The 24,382-nt window shown below is 58.9% G+C and overlaps 1 protein-coding gene across 2 annotated transcripts in view; it reads right to left on the bottom strand.

The window, feature by feature from the left end:
- Positions 1-24,382, bottom strand: part of COL5A1 (collagen type V alpha 1 chain) — a gene marked incomplete at both ends in the record, with an annotated part of 157,856 nt that overhangs the window by 74,787 nt on the left and 58,687 nt on the right. For both annotated transcript variants that reach the window (XM_080709655.1, XM_080709656.1), the window contains 12 exons: positions 1,399-1,452; positions 1,765-1,818; positions 3,004-3,060; positions 4,748-4,840; positions 6,076-6,150; positions 8,550-8,612; positions 8,831-8,872; positions 13,028-13,084; positions 13,474-13,641; positions 14,538-14,783; positions 15,842-15,979; positions 17,198-17,329. In XM_080709655.1, the coding sequence (XP_080565781.1) occupies positions 1,399-1,452; positions 1,765-1,818; positions 3,004-3,060; positions 4,748-4,840; positions 6,076-6,150; positions 8,550-8,612; positions 8,831-8,872; positions 13,028-13,084; positions 13,474-13,641; positions 14,538-14,783; positions 15,842-15,979; positions 17,198-17,329 (1,179 nt within the window). The remainder of the gene's footprint in view (positions 1-1,398; positions 1,453-1,764; positions 1,819-3,003; positions 3,061-4,747; positions 4,841-6,075; positions 6,151-8,549; positions 8,613-8,830; positions 8,873-13,027; positions 13,085-13,473; positions 13,642-14,537; positions 14,784-15,841; positions 15,980-17,197; positions 17,330-24,382) is intronic.

The following is a 24,382-nucleotide window of genomic DNA, read 5'->3' as shown; positions in this document are numbered from 1 at the left end:
GAGACACACAGGGCGCCCTGTCCGGCAGGCGCACAGCCCTTCAGAGCCCCCCTCACATTTCCAAACAGTTTCAGAAGCTGAGGGGAATTTGCCAGAAGAGTTCTCGGGACCTCCCAGCATGAGGCTGCTGGCCCACAAAGCTCTAGAAGCTTCCACAGTCACAAGGAGGCATTCCTCACAGACGGGGCAGCAGAGGACTCAGGAGGCCCTCAGCCCACTCGGGAGCGGCCGCCAGCCCAGAGCTCCTCTCCGGGCCCCTCTTTCCTTCTCCAGGCCACTTTGGGGTGCACGGGCCTCCTTAAACCTCATGGGCATACTCAGCTCTGAGGTGGCCTGGGTCGCAACCAGGCCCGTGGTGAGCTCTCCTGTCCCTACCTCTCCAGCACATACTTGACCCTGACGAAGAACCTTCTAGCACACTGTCACGTCTAGTGACAGTGTTTGCAGACACACACAAGGAAGTCAAGTGAGTCAACAAGCGTTTCAGTCTGACCCAAGACGTCGCCCAGTCGTCGGTGGAGAAGCACAGAATTCCTGAGCAGGCGGAGTTTGGGATGACGTGATCCCGCCGCCTGCCTCAGGCCTGCTTGCTCCCCAGACGCTCGGGCTTGGGGCCTGGACGTGACAGGGGAAACTCAGCTGGTGTCTTGCTTCCTACTCGCAACTCAGGTGGGTCCATAACTGCCAGGCATGGCCCACATCTGCCTTGAGTCTGGGGAGCTGACACGCACATGGGCGCTCGGGCGGCCACGCCGTGGAGGGGCGGTGCCCAAACGCCGCTCTGCAGCACAGACTCCTCTCGCACAGGCAGAGCGCCCTGACGTACAGGCCTGTTTGCTGGAGCGCGAGGAGGTTAATTAGGATTTCCCTGGCTCGCCTGGACGGTGCTAGTCGATTTGTAAGCCTGTGGCCTCTTTCCGTAGGCATGGTGTTGCAGACAAACTAATTCCATCCAGATGATAGCATTCCCGACAGAAAATCCCAGGAGGTGAGCAAAGGTGGCGAGCTTCGAAGACGCCCGATCAGGTGTCTCCCACGTTGGGGCCATTTTTAGAGCAAAGTGGCTGCCCCAAAGATACAAGGCCCTGGACAACACCCACGGAAAAAGCCATCTCTTCCACCCCACTGCCTGGCCTGGGAAACGGCCTCATGTACAATGCTTATCAAAGTAAATGAATGTGCTCGGGACAGAGGGGGCAGAATGGTGAGCTGTCTCCCCCCCCCAGCACACAGCGCCCTTTCTGAGCAGCAGCTCAGATGCAGCCTGGCGAGGCGCTCGGCCTTCAAAGAGGGCGCCACCTGTCCCGCAGCCTGGCTGCACGTCGAGGCACCGAGGGGGCAGTCCCGCTGCAGAGCTGGGCTCCGCCAGTGACGGAGCTGCTGCACCCAAACACTCACCCGTCTTCCAGGTTTCCCCGCCGGGCCAGGGGGACCCTGCACACCTCGGGGACCCTGCCAGGAGCAAGAAGACAAAGGGTCAATGTGCGTCCATCTTCTCCAGTGGGAAGAGCACAGCCTTGTCCTGTGCTTGTCTGTCCAGCCCAAGGATTGCTGTCCCACCTGCCACCAGACGGGCCATGCAGGGACAGGGTACAGACTCAAGGGCCAGAGACAGAAGTCAGTTACTCCTGTTTTTTCTGCATCAAGAGACAATAACCCTTGCCCATTTTCTTGAAGAAATGCAGCAATGAACACGGCTATTCTAGCGGCCCTCCGCCACCTGCAAACAGGACCCTCCCCCCAGCAGAGACAACTTCCACGTACCTGAGGCCCCATGTCTCCCGGCTCACCCTTCAAACCTCCGCTCCCAGGGGGACCCTAGGGAGAAAGTTCTGGATTAGCAGGCACTCCAATGAGGGATACAGGACCGGCCGAGGCTGTTAGAGGGGCCAGGAGAGGGGGAGGGCAGAACCCAGAGTCCGTGCAGAGCGGGCCTCCTCGAGTGGCGGGCATGCAGCCGCCAACAGCCCAGCCTGCCCGCCTTGGAGGCCCCGGTAACTTATCAGGAGGCAGATGCACACAGCAGCTCTGATCTTTTCCTGATGTCAAGCTAAATTGCAGATGGTGGGCTCATAAGAGCCACGTGGCTTATGGAGAGCTTCCACCTGAGGGTGTTCACAGCTTGGGGCGGTGTGCACACACCTCGCAGGCCAGTTCAAGGCAAGAGCCAGGGGTGTGGGAGGCCAGTCTGAGCCAGCCCTGGGTAGACGGACTGAGCCCAGATCCAACACAAACATGAGGTCAGCTGGGGACCCCGGTGGTGGCTCAAAAACTTGTGTACCCAGAGGCCCAGAGCCAGCAGCTGCGCCCATACTGCACTAGTCCCCAGGTATCCCTGGACACGGGCTGGCTCATCTCTTGCTGAAGGCCCCAAAAGAGGGCCATGCTGAGGCTCCCGGAGCCGAGCAGGACAGGGCTACAAATTCTGTAGTTTGTACCATACCAAGATCAGACTCTGGGACAGCGCTGTGGAGGAGGAGTCGGAAGAAGAGGAGGAAGAGTCAGAGTCATTGGAGGAGGAGGAGGAGGAGGAAATGGGCCCAGAAGACAGAGGCTCAGGCCCTGTTCCCGAGGCAGTCGCAGCCAGCGCAGGTGCAGTGGCCTTGGCCTCTGGGATGTTCCCAGCCCCTGGCCCAGTGGGCCTTGTCCCTCAAAGGAGCCGCTCTGCCCGCCGCTGAATATCCTTGTGGTGAACAGGGCAAGCGCATGCGCTGTGGCGGGGCTTGGTGTTACAAACACAAGCTCCCCCGGGCTCCGCTCAGTACGGGGTGGGGACTGTTTCCAGGGATCTCTCAGTTCTGCGAGCCACCAGGAGCTACAGCCATCCATCCGACCCCCACAAGGGACCAGAGCAGCACCAAGAGGCCACTTGTCCATCTCTGCTGGGGACAAGCTGGAGGGAGGCCAGTCTGCCACACACAGCTGCCCACTGCTCCCCACTGCACACAGGCAGGGGCCCAGCCGCAGTGCAGCGCCCAGACCCCAGCCCCACAAGCCACTCACCATGGGGCCCGGTCTCCCCGTAAGACCCATCGGACCAGCTGGGCCCCTCAACGCCAACTGTAATAGAAAAGGGGTCACAGTAAGAACATGCCAAGGGCAGCCATCACCTGGTTTGCCAGGCCCAGCAAGTGATGGGGGCAGGGTGGAGAGGACAGGAAAAGACAGGCTCTGGCAGAGAAAGTCACAGGACCCTGCAGGAGCCACCGGCCTTGCTCCTCTGGGCTCCCCCCGTGCCCCTACCCCCATGGATATGCTCACCTCCTCCTCCCTCCACTCCCCCTGCCCCCCAGCCCTAGAGGCTTGGGCCCTGCTCTCAGCCCCTTGTCCCACAGGCTGCATTTGAAAACAGCTCCCTCTCCACGCTGGGCCAGAGGAAGATATCTTCCACGGTGGGCTTAGGTGAGGACAGAGTACTTTATTTCCCAAGACTGGTACGTCAAACGCTCTCAAACAACTAGAGGGCCATTTGGGCGAGCTGGGAACCTCGGCTACCCCAGTACTACGGTTTGGGTTTAGAATGCCCTTCCAAACAGCTCGTGTGTCACAAGGATGGTACCCAAAACAGGTAGTTTCAGAGGTAGGGCATAGCCAGGGACCTGGGGTGTGGTCTGGGGATTATTTATTTCCTTAGTCCCCTCCTCTTGTTCTTTCTGCTTCTGGATGCCTTTGGGTTGTGGGCGGCCTTTCTCCCCTACCATCCCGGGGCCCTGCTGCAGAGCGTCCGGAGCCACGAGCCAGCTGACCACGGACCGACCTCTGGAACCGCGAGCCCCAGGTGAACCTTCCTTCCTCTAAGTTGTGCTGGTGGAGTATTTTGTGACAGCAATGAAAAAGCTAACTAAAACACCTGAGCTCTCTACCCCCCCCTGACCCCCTCTGGTTGAGGGCCCCGCCTGCCAGCGTGCGGTTCCACCCGCTTTCCCAAAGAGCCATGTGGAGGGACTGCGTGACTCCCTCCCCTCCCGCTCTGTGCCATTTTAATTTTGGAGAAAAAAATTTTTTTTGCATTATAAAATCTCCTGGTAAGCCCATCACCCACTTGGCTTCAATTAAAACATGCTCAGATTAGCAGGCCGGCCAGGCGGCCCGAGTCAATGAATCAGCCTCAGGTGGCGGGTTCGTCGGGCACGGAGCCGCATGATTCGCCAATTTGTTCCATTGTAACTGCTCGATACTTAAACTGTCCTGTAATTACCCGCGCACGCGCTGGTCATTAACATCTGCTCTGAGCTGCTCTGAGCCACATAAATAGTCGGCAAACAAGGGACCCCGTGGCAGGGTCCTTACCACACAGCACTGAAGAGGCCACCCCGGGCCTCCTACCCCAGGGAAATCAGCAATGATATTCCAGCCCCAAACTCATTAAAGAGGCAGGTCATCAGTTAGCTAATTCCTGATGAACAGAGACTCCTCCGTGGACTGTGCTCCTTGGGACCCCAGGCCCAGCGCGAAGGGCATCGGGCCCACGGGCTCTCCCCTGAGTTTCCTCGCTTGAGCAGCCCCAGCCCGGGGAGCCCAAGGCAGCTGCCCGAGCACCCTCCCTGGAGCCATCCCAGATTCCACGGAGGACCTGGCACTGAGCCAGGTATCTGCAGCCTGGAAATGGGCCCACTGAGTCAGATGAGAATCCTCAGCCAGGGGCCTGAGAAAACTCCCCAAACTCTCCGTGCTCACAGAGACCCGGCTGAACTCGGGGGAGCAGACCCTCCCGGGGCTCCAGGCTCAGGGACCCAGTGTTACTCACCCGGGCCTGCTGGAGAATGGCCTGGGCCTGGGACTCTTGGGCTGAGACCATGGGGCCTTTCGAGCCCGCATCACCGCCGCCGCCAAACCGGAACTGCAGAAGTAAGACAAGGGGTCGTGGGGTGACCTGGTGCGGTGCCCACTCTAGACCCAGGCCAAGGTGTGCCCGTCTGGCTTCTTCCAGACCCTCCACACACACACACGGCTCTGCTCCTGGCTGGGGCTGCCCTGCCTCCTGTGTCCATTTCAGCCCTGGGGATGCCCCAGAGCCCCTGGGCCCACCAAGCCCTTTCCGGCCTCCATGGCTTCTCGCCCTGGGATCCCACAGCCCCGGCTTGCTGCAAAGAATGAACGTATGCAGCTGAATGAACGTGGCTGCCCAGGAGGCCTGGGGAGGGCACGCCAGCTCTACACTCAGGATCCCTGGTGTGGCATGCATTGGGGGCTAAGTGCAGAGGGTTTTTACCCAGACACCCAAGGGGAAGAGCCTGAGAACCAGCATCAGGTTTTTCAACATTCACCCTGGGGAGGGGAATCTGTGAAATTCTCCTCCTCCTCCTCCTCCTCCTCCTCCTCCTCCTCCTCCTCCTCCTCCTCCTCCTCCTCCTCCTCCAGAGGAGCCCATACCGAGGGCCCAGTACATTACGGGCTGATGGGCAGCGAGGGGGCTAACAGAGGAGGCTCATCCGGCCAGGACACTCCGCCATGCCTAGCCACACTGCAGCCTGGGGAGGTTTCACCTGCCCACACCACACCCTGAGCATCTCCCAGGACCCCCAGCTTGTCTCTAACAGTTAAATAGGAGTCTGGGCTCATAGCCCTTCCCTCTATGGTCCCCTTGCACTGAGAGACCCCAAAGCTGGCAGTAGTGGTACGTTCCAGCCGCCAGGGCATGTGTGCCCAGGAAATCAGCAAGGCCTGCTGGCTCTGAGCCACTGTCTGAGCCCCAGGGTTCCAACTGTGGACCCAAGGCCTGAGGTCTATGCCCACTCGCTCGTCGGACACCGGGAATACAGGCCTGTCCTTCAGGTTGGCATGTCATTAGGCTTAAATCTCTACACTAGTGGGAAACAGGCTCCTGCTCACCTGCTGGCTGGTCCCTCGGGGAGCTGAGGACTTGAAGGGAGCAGAGAAATGCACCAGGTGCCCCACCCCAGAGAAACAGTCCCTGTCTCTGCACCAGTCAGCAGTTTGACCCGAGAGGCCAAGCCCATGTTAGGGCTGGACAGACCCAACCTCCCCTCCAGGCCGAGCCATGCAGCACTCTGCACCCTCTCCCTCCCAGGACCCGCCAGTCCCCGCTGCAACCCCCATGGTAGGGCTACTTACTGGCAACATGAGCATGGTCCCTGGAGGGCCAGGCAGGCCATCAGCCCCGGGGAGGCCTGGGCGCCCAGGGGGACCCTGCGGGCCAGAAGGGAAGAAAGCTGTCAGAGTGTGACGGGGATGGAGCTGGACGCATCAAGTAGAAGGCACAGCCTACCCAAGATACAGGCTGGGCAAGCAGGGTAGTGCGGGGCCCCTGGTGGGAATGTTCTAGAAATTCCAGCTCGGAGAAGGGAGAGGTGTGACAGTGGGCTGAACAGGAAATAGAACTCCAGGCTCCCAGGCCCAGCGCGCCCAGGATGGCCAGCGAGGTGACCATCGTCCATCGGGCCCCGCCAGCTCTGCGCTTGGCTACAGAATGGAAGACAAGACCGAGGACGGCTCACTGGGATCGATGCCATAGAGGGCACCCCAAAGGCACCCTGACCCGCTGCTGTCATCCCCAAAGACCCTGGTCTCTACGCTCCTCCTCCTGCTCTTCCTCGGCTGTGGAGGTGAACATGCCTCCCCACAGCTGTGAAAGCAATCTTCCTCTTGGAATAGAGCACTTCCTCTACAACCAGAACGATTTCACAAATGTGAAAGTCGGGATAACCTCAAAGCCCTGGGAAAGGGAGATGTTTTGGAGGGGAAAGGAAAGAAGGCTCCCCGCCCAGCGAATCGTGCCAAACATTCAGATCCATCATGAGGCCCGTGTACGATCTGTAATCTGAGGCTGCGTTCACGCTCGCTGGAAAAACTGCCGGCAAACTTTGCCAAGCGCTGACATGAAGAGTGGTCCCCTAAGCTGGAGGCTGAGGCTACATCCCAGAGTCACCAATGTGTTTCTCATGACACTGGACACAAGCCAACATGGTTACACTGCTGCCATCAGACACTGAGCGTTCACTGCAGTGGGCTGAGATGGTCGGGGGACATCACGCAGCCCCAGCCACCAGGCTAAAGACAAAGTCAGGCCAGCCCGTAGCCCTCCCTGTTACCTGGTCAGCTTTGAGGGGCCCCCTGCACCACACCTACACCAGGTAGGGAGATAAGACACCAGGGCTAAGAAAAGACGGGGGCCAGCTGGGTGTGGTGGGACATGCCTCCAATCCCAGTACAGAGGAGGCTGAGACAGGAGGATCACAGGTTTGAAGTCAGCCTCAGCAACTTAGCAAGGCTCTCCACACCCTGGCGAGACTCTGTCTCCAAATTTAAAAAAATAAATAGGGTTGAGGGTATACCTTGAAGGTAGAATGCCCTGGGGTCAATTCCTAGCACCATAAAAAAAAAAAAAAGCTGGGCGTGGTGGCGCACATTTGTAATCCCAGTATTTGGGAGGCTGAGACAGGAGAATCTCAGGTTCATGGCCAGCCTCAGCTACTTAGTGAGGCCCTTTGCAACTCAGTGAGACCCTGTTTCAAAATAAAGAATAAAAAATAGGGCTGGGGGCATAGCTCGGAGGTAGAATGCCCCTGGGTTCTACAAAAAATGCCCCTGGGTTGCTGCAAAGAAGGTGGAGGAGGAGGAGGAGGAGGAGGAAGAGGAGGAGGAGGAAGAGGAGGAGGAGGAGGGAGGGGAGGAGGAGGAGGAGGGGAGGAGGAGGAGGAGGAGGAAATCCTTGGATCTAATGGAATCCCTGGAGTCTAATGGGATTTTCCTAAGGACCTGCGGCATCTTTGTGTGCACAGAGAGGGTGTGGCAGAGATGAGACACCTCACAAAGCCACTTCCGCTGCTGCTGCTGGCAGCTGCCCAGGGGCATCCCTCACCACCTCTCCCTGCCCCCTCAGGCACTCCCAAATGCGGCCCCATGGAGTTGCCTTCAGAGAGGTCCTGGAACTGGTTTATCTCATGCCATCTATCCATGTGACCAGATCCAGGTGTGACCCTCCTGCCCAAACACCCAGGAGGTCCTCCCTGTGCAGGACAGTGTGCCAAGCCCCCTGCTCATCACCCCATACACCCTTTATTTCCTGCTTCCAGCTCAGCCATCCTGTTAGTAGTTCTCAATCCAACTCTAATCATTAGCAGGAAAAACAAGAAGACAGCCCAGTAGAGCCCATGAGGCTGCAGTACTCCAAGGCACCACCAGGGGTCAGCAGGAACCCACAGGCCCCACTGGACCCTGTCCCTCCTGCTGGATAGGAGGCAAAGTCCCCTGGAACAAGCCTCCGGGCCTGAGGCCTGGCTTCCAAGGCACAGAGACACAGGGCCACTGCCGGAGCTGGCCCCTGGCTGTCCCCAGTCAGCCAGGCCCAGGCTGGGCCTCATGCTTCTAGTACCTCCTGCCCAAGTCTGGGCTAGCCAATAGCAGGCTCCATAAGCATCTAAGGGGTAGCCTCAGATATAGCTGGGGAGAGGGATGATTTGGAGGAGTCAAGGTGCCCATTGTTATCTCCACGATGAAGGAAGAGGGACGGCAGACAAGGCTAGGAAGGGATGCCCCGCCAGCCCCAGGCACAGAGATGGCATCAAGAAACCAAGCCAGCCCCTTACCCTTTCTCCAGGGTCACCTGCTTGGCCAGTGGGACCCGTGGTTCCTGGAGGTCCGGGAAGACCCTAGAATTAAAAACACAATCAGCACAGCATTGGAGATGTGGCCCTATTCCAGGTCCGTCCCGTCCAGCCAAGCCCAACATCAGAAGGCCAGGGAGGTGCAGCGTCTGCAAAAGTGGCAAATGCCGTCTACTTTTCCAGCCAAGGGGTTTAATGGGTGTCACCCCCACCCCTGCAGAGCATCTCCCACAAGTCACAGGAAAACAAAACCCGACACTCACAGCAGGGCCTTCGGGACCAGGCGGCCCCTCGATGAGCATGCCCTGCGGAGACAGAGAGGGTGAGTCAGACCACGGCCCGAACCCCAGGGCTGGGCACGCCCGAGCTGGCAGAAAGAAGGCCCACCCGGGGGTCAGCTCCCATCTTCCCGGGGCTCACGGGTGGCTGTGTCTGCAGTAGGGACCTCAAAACTGCCCTCGAGTTCAAGACACAACAAGTCCTGGCCAACGGTTGGGGGCTCTAAGAGATGGACCCCGAGAAGCCTGGATGAGGGGAGGACCTGTGCCACCCCCCCCCCCCGCCTCCTGCCTGCTGTCTGCCCAAGGACGCCCCGGCAGGCCACGGAGCCACAGCCTCCCACAGGAGGAAGGGACCCCAGGGCCCGGGGGCCCAGGTGGCCTCAGGGACACAGGGAGAAAAGCATCAGGCGCCTGCCTGGAGAAGTGTCCCGCCCTCCTCCCTGCAGGTGGGAAATGCTGTCTTCCTCCCAGGCACCCAGCAGTGGTTTGGTTCAGCCTCGCCCTCCACTCTCCTCACTACACCCAGACAGGGCAGGCACCTGCCCACTCTGGTGAGCCCTGGCTAGGAGCTTCCTGCTGTGGGGCCCATGTTTTTGGGGTCCCCCTTCCAGGCTTCTCTTTTCATTTCTGACTGAGGGTGGGGGGGCTCTAAGGCAGAGCTCTCCTTTCCCAGGAGGGAAGGGTCTCCACTAGACGGGATCTCTACACTGAGCAGGGCTCTGGTCCCTGGAGTCCCAGGACCTGTGCACTCTGTGGGACCCTGCCAGGCAGGCCGCACATGCCACGTGGTCAGCCGTGCACAGGAGCCCAGGACATGCCCTCAATTTTCCCTCTCCATGTCAATTCTCCGGATGGCAGGGACTGGGTAAGAGGCCACCAGCCTTGGCCTGGTAGACCCCATCTCCTGTTCCTGCAGACCAAAGGAAACGGGGGCCACTGTCGGTGGAGATGACCAGTCCTCCGGGCCCTGGATGTCTCTGAAGGTGAGTGGCCTTCTTGTCAAATCTTGGCTTGTCACTGACAAGTGAAAGGACTGTCCCGGCCAGCAGCTGGTCAGCACACGTGTGGGTCCCAGTCTGGGGGCTGGGAAGACTATAGCCAGGAGGCTGCAGAGCCCCCAAGCCTCCTCCATCCTGCCCACCCGGGCTCCTCTGGGGCTGGGAAGATATTTACACAGATGCACGCTCGGAGAAATATTTGTGCATGCGCTGTACACAGAGAGCTCGTCCAAATGGGCTTCCTGAGCTCAGCTTCCCCATTTCCTGTCTAACCCAGGCAGGCATCCAAAACCGAGTGGGGATTAAGTGAGAAACCGCTGGCCACAGCAGCCCTGGGGGACCGCAGCTGCCTTCCCAGACACACACGCCGTTGTCCAGGGAAGAAGGCCAGGCGGGATCTCACGAGAGGCCAACCCCAGATCCTTCTGGGTCGGCATGGAAAGCAAGCCAGAAACGGCGGGACCCAGGAGCCTAGCGAGGGAGGCCTGAGCTTTCCCAGGCCCCCACCCTGGGGCGCTCCTGGGCCTGCCAGCCCTCATCTGCATCGCTGCCCATCCCACTGCCAGCCCGGAAATCCACCAGAGACAAGGAGCTCTGGGAGAAGGCTGCACGATAGCAAATACTAGACAGTGTGCTTGGGGGCTCGGCAGTCAGCTTCAGCTACTCTTCACACACGTGTGTGCACACACCCAAAACAAAGGAGAAAAAATGGCGGCGGAAAGCTAATTCCCTCCCTGTCATAATGACTTCGCTGTGGATATGTGCATCAAGAGAATGGCATCAGAATATCGTATTCTCTTGTCTCTTTAAATACATATAATTTAAAAACACAAAAAATAAAAGATCCTAGTCTTTGCCAAGCTCAAAACAACTCTTCATAGAGGCCCATCTACCCATTAAACAACAGCCAGTGAGGCAGAGTTGGCAATCCCACGCCCCTGAGGGGCGCCCACAGGAGAGGAGGCTTCCAACTGGGGCTTCCCAAGCCCCAAGCCCAGGGTGGACCGAGCACCGGGCACTGAGATCTGTCTCCTCTGGGCTACGTGGATCCACGTCCTGTTACGAAGCCCTTGGTCTTGCTGGCAAATTAGAGGGTGCCGGGCCTTAGGGGAAACGGTCTGCCCTGTCAGTGGTCTGGAGGCTGGGGAGACAGTCTGTGGGCTCACTGTACAGTGAGTCCCATCTCCCAAGGCTCACGTGGGACAGGTGCGGGGAGGAGGAGACATGAGCCACCCCCCAGGGCCGGCAGGGGTGGGGCAGCCCCCAGAATCTAACTGTCTGTTTATATGCAGCTGGGCCTCTAGCACGTCTGGCCACACTCCAATCGGACAAGCTGCAATTGTTGACATGATCTCTCCAGGGGGCTGGCCAAAGGCCTGTGACAAGCTGGGGGGGCTGAGGGTTGGGAGGAGGTAAACACCGGGTGTGGGGGGGTCTTCCATGACTGTCTGCGGATGGCTCGTTCCACCCCCAGCAAAGACAAGATGGGTTCCGAGAGATACCTTTGTGTTGACCGCCTCTGCTTCCTGTCCTCTGGCCCAGCACTGCCCATCACCCACCTGAGTGGATTCTCTAGGGGATCCATGCCACACCCCTCCCCTGTCCCAGGACCGGACACTAGGTCCTCACTCACAAAAAGGAACACAAGCTCAGCCAAAGGTGTCAGCCCAGCATCCACCCTGGGGACCCTACAGAGCCTCCACTTCTCCCCCACCCAGGATCCCATTAGCTGCTCAAGTCTGCCTGGGGCTGAGCCCACATAGGGAGGTACGGTGGCCAGGTCAGCGCCCCAGGGAGACAGACCAGAACCTGCCCCCACCACGGCTCAGGTGAGCCCGCCTGCCCATCCCTGCTGTGCTCCGCCCAGGGCCGCCCTTCTCCTTGCCCTGGACTCGGGGTCGAGACTTCACATGAGGCTGGTGCCATCCTCACACCTCTGCACCCTCTCTCCTGCACGCCCTGACCCTCTGGCCTCATCCAGCTGTTTTCCTTGGACCCTCAGAGAGCTCTGGAAAGGGGGCCTGGTCTGGGAAGATGTGTGACCTCAGCTCCTAACCCCACAGGCATTGATAGGAGAGAAGGCAGAGCCCCCGAGAGCCAGCAGGATGCCTCAGCAGTCTCTCCTGAGCCTTGTCCCAGGGATCCCACCCAGGGGTGGGCTGTGCCCAGCCTGCCCTGGCCACGGGGCTTTGGACAGCTTCGAAGGAGGTAGGGGTGTGCTGAGCACCGACCGTCAAGGTTGCCAAGGAGCATTCCCCCGTGCTGCAGGAGGACAGCAGGCCACTACACTAGAACTCCATTCCTAGGAGCCAAGGTGTGTCCGGGCAGGCAGCCAAGCCTGGTGACTAGCCGTGCTGCAGGACGTACACCTGCCCCCTTGGGCACTTGGATGACGTGGCAGAGTGGACGTTGGCAGCCGCTCCTCCCGGCACCACTGTGCCCACGAATGAGACCGCAGGGCCCCGCCCTGCCCAGCTTTCTGCCCTCCAGGGGGTCAATTCCCTGACATAGGCAGCTCTGAAACCACAGGGTCAATCCTGGGGCTCCTGACCAGGTCACTGTACCCCAAGGGACGAGGATGCCCCAGTATGGAGTGGGCCCCACAGAGCCCAGGAGGGCATGGAGCAAGGCTAGACTTTCCCAACATACTTTTGTTAACCTACCCATGATCCCGCTGTTCCCCACAGCCGAGTTTTACTCCACTGGAAGTTCAGCACAGTGCTGTTTTACTTAATTCCCTCGACAGGGCTCTATAAGCAAATCGCGTTTCAATGGATCTAGCACAATGGCGGCACAAGGTGGCCTAAGAGGAGAGGCAAAGGCCCTTTGCAGCCATCCCCCACCATGGCCGCGCACGCCAGCTTCTGGCGGTTGACTGGTCAACTCGTGCTTGCTGGTCCTTGGCCACAGCCTTCAGAAGGGACCCGCTCCTTCCTGAGGTTATGAGCGCCCCTCATCCCAGGTCAGCTGACGCCGAGACGCTCAGAGCCTCTTCCTTCCTTACAGTACAGAGTTCTGACGGCTGAGCGCCAGCCAGGCTCTGAATCATCCCCACCCAGTCAGATGCAAAATCTGCAAGGGCGGCGGCCCCGCGCCTGTATGAGCCGGAGCAGAGATGTTGGGGATCCACAGATCCGGCGTCACCCTGTGCAGCAGATACCCCAAAAGAAAACGTCCTTACCGGCTCGATGGTCGCCGGTTCTCCCTTTTGACCTTTCTCGCCCCGCGGTCCTCCAATCTGGGGGTAATAAATGCTGATAAGAGGAAGGGAGAGAGAGAGGGAAAAGGGAAAGTCCCGATTCCAAACCCCATGTGACCCCGCAATAGCAAGGGTGCTCCTTGCAGTGGGACATGCCCCCCCCAAGCCAGGAAGCATGGGGACAACAGAGGCAGGAGTGATCTGCGCACACATTTACCAATGAATGATCAGATGGACCAGAGGACCATGTGCACGCTAGACACAGTTATGCAGTGGCATGCAAAGTATTCATAATTGGAATCCGAGCACCCCAGAGGAATTGTAGGGATAGCTTGAGACGCTCTTGCCGCCCACAGCTCCAGGAGGGCTGTGCCTGGCCCCACCAGCCTCCACAGCCCCCATGCGGAACAGGAGCCCGGGCCTCTCACCCCTTCGAAGATGGTGTCCTGGTTCGCCGGCATGCCCGGCCCGATCTCCGATGGGGAGCCGTTGGAGTCGGGGTCGTAGTAAGGGTCGTAGTAGATCTCGTCAATGTTCTTGATGGTTTCTTCTGTGAACTCGCCCTCCAAGTCATCCTTCCCCTCCCCTGGAGATGGCTGCGGAGACACGAGAAGCAGAGTATAACCCAGGCACGGGTGCTGTGCTCAGCAGAGTGGGCGCCACATACACCCCTTCCCAACCTCCGGGCCAGCAGCTGCCACCCAGGGAACACTGGAGCCCAGCCCAGCCAGCTGGGAGAGGTCCTGCGGCTCCCGGAGGCCCTATATACCTCCAACCAGTCATGACAGGAAACCGTCCCCCAGGCCCAGCTGACGTGCGTGACAAGCGCGGGACATGACGCCCCACCAGCTGCGCTCAGCCAGGGGTCAGGAGTCTGTGAACACCTGTCCTCCCGTGCAGTCTAAAACTCCAGCCCGCACGGGCTCTGTGCCATGTGTCTGGCTGGGCGAGACTTCCTCCAAGTAAAAATGACCCTAAGAAGTGGCATTACTATGACATAGTGCAAATAAAAGAACCCTGAGCTCAAAAGAGCCAAGGACGGGGCCAAGACTTCCAAGGCGCCAGGCTGAGATTTGAGGCCCGCCTGCCTGACACTCCGGCCCACTTGCGGCCAGTCACCAGCCTCTGATCCTCTCTCCGTGCCTGGATCCCATTCCCCGGACACAGGAAGGCATCTGTCTGCAAGCAGGATTCTCCATACAAGGTCCACCTGAACCCCAGGGGCCTGAGGGCTGGGGTCCGGCTACCCGTCTTGCAGGTGAACAGTGGGCTTCGCTGAGTTCAAGTTAGCAATCAGGGCTCTCGGAGCTGCTCAGCAATGGCACCTCAGGGGCTGTGAAAGGACTCAAGAGCCCGGCATGGCGGGCTGGGGCACCTGGGAGCCTCCAGGGACATGCCAGGTGAGAATCAAGGAAGGAGAAAATCTCCAGGGTCCTCACGCTGGCCACAGCCCTTGGCCCTGTCCCCGGCCAGCAGGGAAGGAAGGAATTACATTGGAGGAGTTGGAGGCGACCACGGTGCTGGTGGGGATGGCGGCCCCTGCGTCGGCGTCGGTGGGCCGGTTGGGGCTCTCAGGGTTCTCCACGCCCTCGCCATAGGTGTCCTCGTAAGGGGAGGGTGTGTAGTAGTCGTCGATGGGCACATAGTCGTAATCCCCAATGCCGGGGTCATCCTCCTTCCCCACCCTCTCGCTGGCTTCGGGCACCGTAGGCGCTTCCGTGGGGGTCGGCGTCAGCTCCTGGGAGCGGGCAGAGCGAGGCAAGTTAGGTCCCAGCCCCGAGACCTCCCGCATGTCAAGGCGTGGGCGTCTCCACAGTGGAGTGTGAGCGGGCCGGAAGGCAGCCCAGTCTACAAGCCCCTGGACGCACACAGGGCTGGGAACGGACTCCCAGCCACCCCATCCCACACTGGGGAAGAGGGAGCCGTGTCTCAGAATTATAAAGGTAGAACATTCCAGACCCAGAGTGAGGCGGGTCCTGTCATTTCCCCAGATGATCACATGATCACCACTGGTCCCCACGCCTGCCTGTCCCCATCTCGCTGATGGGCTGGCTTCGAGGACATGATACACACACACACACACACACACACACACACACACAAGCATTGAACACATACTTTTTATTTTTTATTTATTTTTGGTGTGTGTGTGTGTGTGTATGTGTGGTACTGGGGGTTGAACCCACTGACATTTTACCTCTGAACTACACCCCCCAGCCCTATTTTATATTTTTTATTTTGAAACAGGGTCTCACTAAGTTGTGGAGGGTGTCGCTGAGGTTGCTGAGGCTGTCCACGAACCCACGATCCTCCTCTCTCAGCCTCCCGAGAACTGGGATTGCAGACGCGCGCCACCACGCCCGGCCTGAGCACTTTCCTCCCGGGGCCCCTGCGCCCTGTCCACGCCTCCCCCCATCTCTAGCGCAGAGGGAGGGCCTGCGGTCATGACCTACAGGCGAGGAACCAGAGGCCCAGAACTATCCTGGCACCAGCCCAAGGCCACGTGGCTGGCTGACAGAGTAGGGCAGTGCCTGGCAAGCTCCCCAACACCCCACTTCCCGATGCCCTCCACGTGGTGGGTGGCCACCGTGGGTAGTCTCACCGATGGTCACTGTGGCTGCCCCATGAGCACACAGCACAGTGGTCACACCACGGCAGCCCACCACCCTTGCCTGGCCTCCACCTTCCACACACTGCCCTGGCCAGGCAGGCAGCCTCTTTCGTCCTCCCCCTTCCCCGCACCACAGCCTCGAGGGACCGGGAGCCGCCCCACCCAGCCCCCCGCCCCGTCCACACCTCCGGAATCTCTGTGGTTTCTCTCGCTGCTTCCACGGGCTTCTTGGTGGGAGCCGGCTCCTTCCCAGGGTCATCCGGGTCTTCGTAGTAGGGATACTCATAGTAATAGGTCTCGCCTTCACCCTCTCCTTCTGGGTACTGTGGGTTAAATATGGCCCCATGAAGGGGCAAGATGCAGGAAGAAATCAGCCCGCCAAGCCCATCACCTGGACTCAGCCGAGCAGAGTGCATGCCAGGGGCCCTGCCCAGCCCGCACGTAGCTGCTGCGGGTCCCCGGAGAGGGTTCTTCCTTCTTATAGCCTCTTGGAAAGCTGAGTTCGCCCCAGAAGCCCAAGAGAGGCCATGGGGGAGGCCAGATCCTTTGGAGCAAAGCCATATGAAGATGAACCCCACGAGGCAGCACGGCTGACCCCGTAGAGCCCAGAGCTGCCGGGACAACCGGCCAAAGTGCGGGCGGCACCTGGCCACGGCGACCATGCTCCCGGCCAGCTCCTCGACCTTCGCCCCAAGCCCCCAAGCCCACACACAAGGGGCTGCTTCTCAGCAACACAGGGAGAAGCATGTCTGCACAGGGACCTGGCTGCAGGGACAGGGAGCCCCATCCATCCCCACCCCCAGGCCTGTGGGCCACAGCCTGACCACGGGGCCCTTGTGAAAGCCCCTGCGTTCTCGCTGGCTGGGAGGGGTGGCTGAGAGGACACACAGAGCAGGATGCAGTGTGAGTTCTAAAGATGAGAGCCAAGGTTCACCAGGAGGTGGGAGAGAATTTTCATTCCTAAGTGCTAAGAGGAACCGCAAATAAAATAAACCAAGGCGCCACTGTAGCGTGGAGTCGGAAGGCTGGTCCAGGGACCGGAGGGGGCCATGGTAAGAGGAGCAAAGCTGCCAGTCGTATCCCTGAAACACTCAGGACGAGGCTGTCCTTCCAAGTCACTGCCGCTCAGAGAACCAGAGGGCCGGTCACTCTACAGCGGACCGTCCTGAGCACCACCCTGTTTGTAAGCTGCAGATGGCCCGGCCAGTAGATGAGTCCCCAGAGGGTACCTGTGGCATCTCTGCTCACAAACCTCTGTGCCCCTGGCTGGTCCGCCATGGACTTGTGTGGGAGGCTAAAGGCAGGGCTGCAGACAGCTCCCCTTCGCTGGCTCCACCATTTCAGGAAGCACTGTTTGGTAAAGCGAGTCAGACCCTCCACCATTATCCCCTTACTCCATTTACATCCCCGCCTCATAGGTCTCCTTAAAATGGGGGTCCCCGGGCTCCTGCAGCCATCCACACTGGCACCTCCTACCTGGCCCTGTGCCCCCCAGAAGGCTGCCCATACGCCCCACCATGAACCCAGCAGAGCTGACTCACGTATTCATCTGGGTTGGGGTCCTGCGACTGGGGGGTGTCAGGGACCGCAGTGTCACAGTCGGGGCTGTAGTGCTCGCAGTAATCGTAAGCTGCCCGGTGGTCCGCGACGAAGAGCAGCTGCTGGATGTCACCCTGGAAAAGGACAGGTGCAAATGAATGAGCACCGGGAACAAGGGCCAAAGAGAGACTGAGACTGCTTGATTCCCTGGGCAGAGAGCAGCCCAGGTCAGACCTTCAGAGAGATGGAGGGAACCACTGTCCCTGAAAGCCACTAGAGCCAGAGTCCAGCTAATCACCTCTCCGCCCACTAACCCTACAGCCAGCCACCATCTATCCATCCACTATCCATCTATACTACCCACCTGTCCACTTGTGCACCCACACATCCATCTATCTATGCATTCATTCATCCTCCCATCCATCCCTGTATCCATCCATCCATCCCTGTATCCATCCATCCATCCATCCATCCATCCACCCACCCACCATACATCTTCCTACAGTATCTACCTGTCCACTCATACACCCACCCATATATCTATCCATCTATGCGTTCATCTTCCCATCCATCCCTGTATCCATCCATCCATCCATGTATCCATCCATCCATCCATGTATCCATCCATCCATCCATCCATCCATCCATCCATCCATCCATGTATCCATCCATCCATCCATCCATCCATCCATCCATCCATCCATCCATGTATCCATCCATCCATGTATCCATCCATCCATCCATCCATCCATCCATCCATGTATCCATCCATGTATCCATCCATCCATCCATCCATCCATGTATTCATCCATCCATCCATCCATCTACCCATGTATCCATCCACCATCCGCCTACAGTATCCACCTGTCCACTCGTGTACCCACCCATCTATCCATCTATGCGTTTATCTTCCCATCCATCCCTGTATCCATCCATCCATCCATCCATCCATCCATCCATCCATCCATGTATCCATCCATCCATCCATCCATCCATCCACTCACCCACCATACATCTTTCTACAGTATCTACCTGTCCACTCATACACCCACCCATATATCCATCCATCTTGGCATTCATCTTTCCATCCATCCATGTATCCATCCTTTTGTCCATGTATCCATCCATCTATTCATACATCCATCCATGTATCTCTCCATCTATCCACCCACCCAAGTATCCATCTTTCTATCTGTCTACCCACTCATCACCCACACATCCATCCATTCCCCCCATCAGACACCTGTTGGACACCTGCCAGCTGCCAGCCCAGTGCTCAGAGCTACTGCAGTTAAGAGACCCAGCCTGTAAGATGTCCATCCCAAACGGTGAGGGCTCAGGGTACCCTGTGTCCTTCCCCATCACCCCTTGGCCACTGGAAGTTATTTTTAAATAGGCAATGCTGGGCTTTTCAATAATCTAGACAGAATTTCCATATGACCCAGAAATTCCAGCCCTAGAAAGTGAAATATCTTAGAAAGATACACAAATAATTCACCCAAATCGGTTCACCTTCGAAAAATGAAAATAGGGACTCAAACAAATATATAGACATATGCATTCATAGCAGTATTGTTCAAAATAGTCCAAGAGCCGAATCACCCCAAATGTCCACCCAGCGATGAATGGCTATATGGAAATGCGGTATACACATACAGTGGAATATTATCTGGCCATAAAAAGGGAACAAAGTACTGAGTCACACTACAACATGGACGAACCCACACCGCTGATCACTGACTTTCTAGCTCACCGAGAGGCAGCCGACAGTCACACTCTCGCTAGAAGTGCACAGCACTGACGCAATGTCCTCTCAGGAAGACATGGAGTGGTGGAGAGGTAAAAGGAATAGAAAGCAGGCTTCGTAAACACGCTCTGCACGAACTGAGCTGGCACGCATGCTGGATGCCCCTGGCAGCACCATCAATGGCCCCAGACGCTTTTTGGCCCCAGTCAGATGGGGATAAAGCCAATGGATTCAGTAAGGATGTCACTGACAACTGATTGTGCTTTAGCAGGACCACCACAGCTGTGGCACTGGACAAAGAACCAGCATGTCGTCTCCTTTTCCCCCAAGAACCCTGAGAATTATGCCCCACGAATCAGCCTTCTGGAGCTGAGAAAACCAAAGTCCTCCAGGATCACCTGCGCAGTGTCCCACGGCGGCGGGGCAGGCCAGCTCAAACATCCTGCAGGTGTCAGCGGCTTCCCCACCCACCAGCTCACGATGGGTACAGATGTGATCGACCTGCCTGACGCTGGCGTCACCGTTGCAGCCGGCATCACAAGCAGGGTGGCCGGGTGTTGGGCCCAGGGTTGAGTTCTCTGGGCCAGGAGCCCATGTGGCCATGCCATGTCACCACCACATGCCTTAAGGACAGGCCCTGAGTCTGCTGCGGAGCTCTCTCCCAGGGCTGGGGGCCAGCCCACCATCTCTCCGGTTTATATTTTTCATTCCATCCTGAGCACAGGTACCCCCTTCCCAGCTGCCAGCACCCCTTTGTGGACCGTGCACCCAGCGAGGCCCACACCTCTCCCGGGACGATGGTTATACTCCAGCTCGCACCCCTGGCGGCTCTGAGCTGGCTGCGTGCTGTGTACCTTTGGCCTGGTAAGACTCCTAGGGTGCCGGGCTGGGCCGGGGATTTTCCTGGCCAGGAGTGCTGCGTGCACCCCAGTATTTTTCGAGGAGTTGCTCTCCTCCTTGGAGCCCTTGTTAAAGGTGTCTGGCCAGAGCAGGATCCAGCTCAGAGCCAGAGGAGACTGGAGGCAGCAGAGGGAGCCCCAGCCCACATGCATACAGGGCAAAGAGCACCCTCCATAGAGCCCCACAGGTCCGGCGACGCCCAGCACTGTCACTGCCTGACTGCGTGGTCTGGGGTAAGTCTGCTCAGCCCTGAGCCCTGCTTTCTCTCTAGGAAAGTGGGCTTTAAAGAAATAACAACCACCTCCCAGGGTTGCAGAAAATCTGAGTACTCCAAACAAGCTTCCTGTATACAGAAGGTGCTCAGTGAACTTCATAAAAGATGCGGGGATCAGAGGCAGTCTGTGTGCAGGAAAAGGCCTGACGGGATAGTCATTCCTGGTGTCACTGAGAGGCAATGAGGGCCCTGAGCAGGACAAGAAGGGGGCCTAAGAGCAGAGACAGGGTACCGGGAGGAGACCGTGGCCTCCAGGGTGCTTCTGAGAACAGGGCATGGAGCGGGAAATGCGCAGGCCAGGAGCCAGAGAGGAGCCTGGGGGGACTTGCCAGGAAAGAGCTATTAGCATCCAAGAAAGGGAGAAAAGAGTAAGCATGTTTCCATGATTACTAGGGGTGAAGTGCCCAGCTCTCTCCTCCATCTCTTCATCCATCCATCCATCCGTCCATCTATCCATGCCATCTATCTACCTATCCATTCATCCATTCTCCCATGCTATCCATCCGCCCATGCATCCATGCATGCGTGTATCCACCCATCCATCCATTTATTCATCCATCCATCCACCCATTCATCCACCTATTCATTCACCCATCCACCCACTCATCCACCCACCCATGCCAATTACCCACCTATTCGTTCATCTCTCCATTCACCCATGCCATCCATCCACCCATCCATCCATCTCTCCACTTGCTAAGCAACTACTCAGTACCTACTAAGTCCTGGCCAGTGCAATTATGCCCCAGAACCACTGTGTGGCAGTGCCCACGTTCTCCCTTACACACACACTTGCCATCCTGATACTGTCCCGTCCTCCCCAGACTACGCATCCAGTGGTTTCTGCTGGTGATGTTCCATGGGTCTCACTGCCCCTTTCTGGCTGGAGGCCGTGGCTGCCCTTCCCTAAGCCCCTGGCTGTGCTATGGCAGAGCCACCAGCAGAGCCAGAGGACAGGGTGCCTGGGAGCTTGACCCGAAGGAGCTGGCACCCTCCTGCACAAGCCAAGAGACCTGCCTCCCTGCCTTTTCCTTGGTGACCACCAGCCCTTCTCTGGATGCCGGACTGAGTTTGAATGGTGGGGAGAGGCAGGAAGGCATGTAATGCAGCCTCGCACCACTAGACGATGGCAGGGCCGGAGGGCCATGTCACCAAAAGCCACTAAAATGTGGCCTCCTGTGCAGGGGTCTGTGCAGCAGGTGCTGATGCTGTGTGCTGCTCTGGGGCAGCTCTGCTGTCTGCCCAGCTTCCCAGAGGCCTGGCTGGAGATGGGCTGAGTTGGGGGTGACTCCCCACCAGAGCTTGGGGACAGCCTCAAAGTGCAGAAAAGGCCTGCCCTACCTAGGCTTGGTTCCATGTGTTTGGCCCCCAATTTTGATTTAAAACATGCAAATGATGAATGAGGGGCTGAGAGCTCCCTCAAGCAGGCCTGACTCTGTCCAGGCAGCCTGCAGCCTGCAGAGCTGCTACTTCGAACCTCAGCTCCACCACCCCCATGTCCATGTGCACCCACCTCCAGCCTGGCATGCAAAGGGGTGGCCCCTCTAGGGTGCCACCGAGCCCCTGCCCAGCTGCAGCCCCTGCCAAACGGCCCCGAGTGTCCTCTGTGGAGCAGCGGGGTGACGGGACGCTGCCTGCCTAGGTCTGTCCCGACCTAGGTGTTCACACACAAGATTTAGTTTCCTCGTTGGACAGATGATGAGAAAATTGTCACACACAGAGGAGGACCCCAGCCCCATCACAGGAGCCATGAGCCCGGTGTCTCTGACCGCCAGCTGAGCCACCACCGCAGCTCTAGCCAACACTCAGAATGGAGACCTGTCCCAGGCTGTTATGGGTAGAGACAGAAAGTCCCTGAAGAGCTCACAGATTAAGGCTCAGAACTGTAATAAAGTCATGAGGGTTGTGACCTCATCAGTGGAGAAATCCTTTGTGTTGGAATTATTGTCCCTGGGGGTGTGGCTGGAGAAGGTGGGTCCTGGGGTGTGGCTGGAGAAGGTGGGTCCTGGGGTGTGGCTGGAGAAGGTGGGTCCCTGGGGTGTGGCTGGAGAGGGTGGGTCCCTGGGGTGTGGCTGGAGAGGGTGGGTCCCTGGGGTGTGGCTGGAGAAGGTGGGTCCCTGGGGTGTGGCTGGAGAAGGTGGGTCCTGGGGTGTGGCTAGAGAGGGTGGGTCCCTGGGGTGTGGCTAGAGAGGGTGGGTCCTGGGGTGTGGCTGGAGAAGGTGGGTCCTGGGGTGTGGCCAGAGAAGGTGGGTCCTGGGGTGTGGCTAGAGAGGGTGGGTCCCTGGGGTGTGGCTAGAGAGGGTGGGACCTGGGGTGTGGCTGGAGAAGGTGGGTCCTGGGGTGTGGCCAGAGAAGGTGGGTCCTGGGGTGTGGCTGAAGAAGGTGGGTCCTGGGGTGTGGCTGGAGAAGGTGGGTCCTGGGGTGTGGCTGGAGGTGGGTCCTGGGGTGTGGCTGGAGAAGGTGGGTCCCTGGGGTGTGGCTAGAGAGGGTGGGTCCCTGGGGTGTGGCTAGAGAGGGTGGGACCTGGGGTGTGGCCGGAGAAGGTGGGTCCTGGGGTGTGGCTGGAGAGGGTGGGTCCTGGGGTGTGGCTAGAGAGGGTGGGTCCTGGGGTGTGGCTAGAGAGGGTGGGTCCTGGGGTGTGGCTGGAGAAGGTGGGTCCTGGGGTGTGGCCGGAGAAGGTGCGTCCTGGGGTGTGGCTGGAGAGGGTGGGTCCTGGGGTGTGGCTAGAGAGGGTGGGTCCTGGGGTGTGGCTAGAGAGGGTGGGTCCTGGGGTGTGGCCAGAGAAGGTGGGTCCTGGGGTGTGGCTGGAGAAGGTGGGTCCTGGGGTGTGGCTGGAGAAGGTGGGTCCTGGGGTGTGGCTGGAGAGGGTGGGTCCTGGGGTGTGGCTAGAGAGGGTGGGTCCTGGGGTGTGGCTGGAGAGGGTGGGTCCTGGGGTGTGGCTGGAGAAGGTGGGTCCTGGGGTGTGGCTGGAGAGGGTGGGTCCTGGGGTGTGGCTAGAGAGGGTGGGTCCTGGGGTGTGGCTGGAGAGGGTGGGTCCTGGGGTGTGGCTGGAGGTGGGTCCTGGGGTGTGGCTGGAGAGGGTGGGTCCCTGGGGTGTGGCTAGAGAGGGTGGGTCCCTGGGGTGTGGCTAGAGAGGGTGGGACCTGGGGTGTGGCTGGAGAAGGTGGGTCCTGGGGTGTGGCTGGAGAGGGTGGGTCCTGGGGTGTGGCTAGAGAGGGTGGGTCCTGGGGTGTGGCTAGAGAGGGTGGGTCCTGGGGTGTGGCTGGAGAAGGTGGGTCCTGGGGTGTGGCCGGAGAAGGTGCGTCCTGGGGTGTGGCTGGAGAGGGTGGGTCCTGGGGTGTGGCTAGAGAGGGTGGGTCCTGGGGTGTGGCCAGAGAAGGTGGGTCCTGGGGTGTGGCTGGAGAGGGTGGGTCCTGGGGTGTGGCTAGAGAGGGTGGGTCCTGGGGTGTGGCTGGAGAGGGTGGGTCCTGGGGTGTGGCTGGAGAAGGTGGGTCCTGGGGTGTGGCTGGAGAGGGTGGGTCCTGGGGTGTGGCTAGAGAGGGTGGGTCCTGGGGTGTGGCTGGAGAGGGTGGGTCCTGGGGTGTGGCTGGAGAAGGTGGGTCCTGGGGTGTGGCCGGAGAAGGTGCGTCCTGGGGTGTGGCTGGAGAGGGTGGGTCCTGGGGTGTGGCTAGAGAGGGTGGGTCCTGGGGTGTGGCCAGAGAAGGTGGGTCCTGGGGTGTGGCTGGAGGTGGGTCCTGGGGTGTGGCTGGAGAGGGTGGGTCCTGGGGTGTGGCTTTAGGCTTTGTGCTTTTGTCTTCAAATCCCCTTGGGGGGGCCTGGGGGGGTTGGGGAGCTGGCTCACTCCTGCTTTCTCTTTCTCTTTCTCTTTCTCTTTCTCTCTCTCTCTCACTCTCACTCTTTCTTTCTTTTTCTCGCCCTCCCTCACTCTCCCTCTCCTCTCCTCTTTCTTTTTTCTCTCTCTCACTTTCTCTTATATTCTCTCTCCCTCTCTCTCTCTCTCTCTCTCTCTCTCCCTCTCTCTCTCTCTCTCTCTCTCTCTCTCTCTCTCTCTCGGAGGATCGCACAGGTTCGAAGCCAGCCTCAGCTACTTAGTGAGGCTCTCAGCAACTTAATGAGACCCTGTTTCCAAATAAAATATAAAATAGGTCTGGGAGTGTACCCCAGAGATAGAAACCCCCTACCTAGGTTCCATCCCCAGTACATCAAAAAAAAATTTTTTTTAAACATAAAGCCAGGTGCAGTATAACACACTTGTAATCCCAGTAT

Source organism: Muscardinus avellanarius (assembly GCF_963383645.1).
Source record: "Muscardinus avellanarius genome assembly, chromosome: 13".
Lineage (NCBI taxonomy): Eukaryota > Metazoa > Chordata > Mammalia > Rodentia > Gliridae > Muscardinus > Muscardinus avellanarius.
The sequence above is the reverse complement of the archived record's forward strand: the minus strand, read 5'-3'. Positions and strand labels throughout refer to the sequence as shown.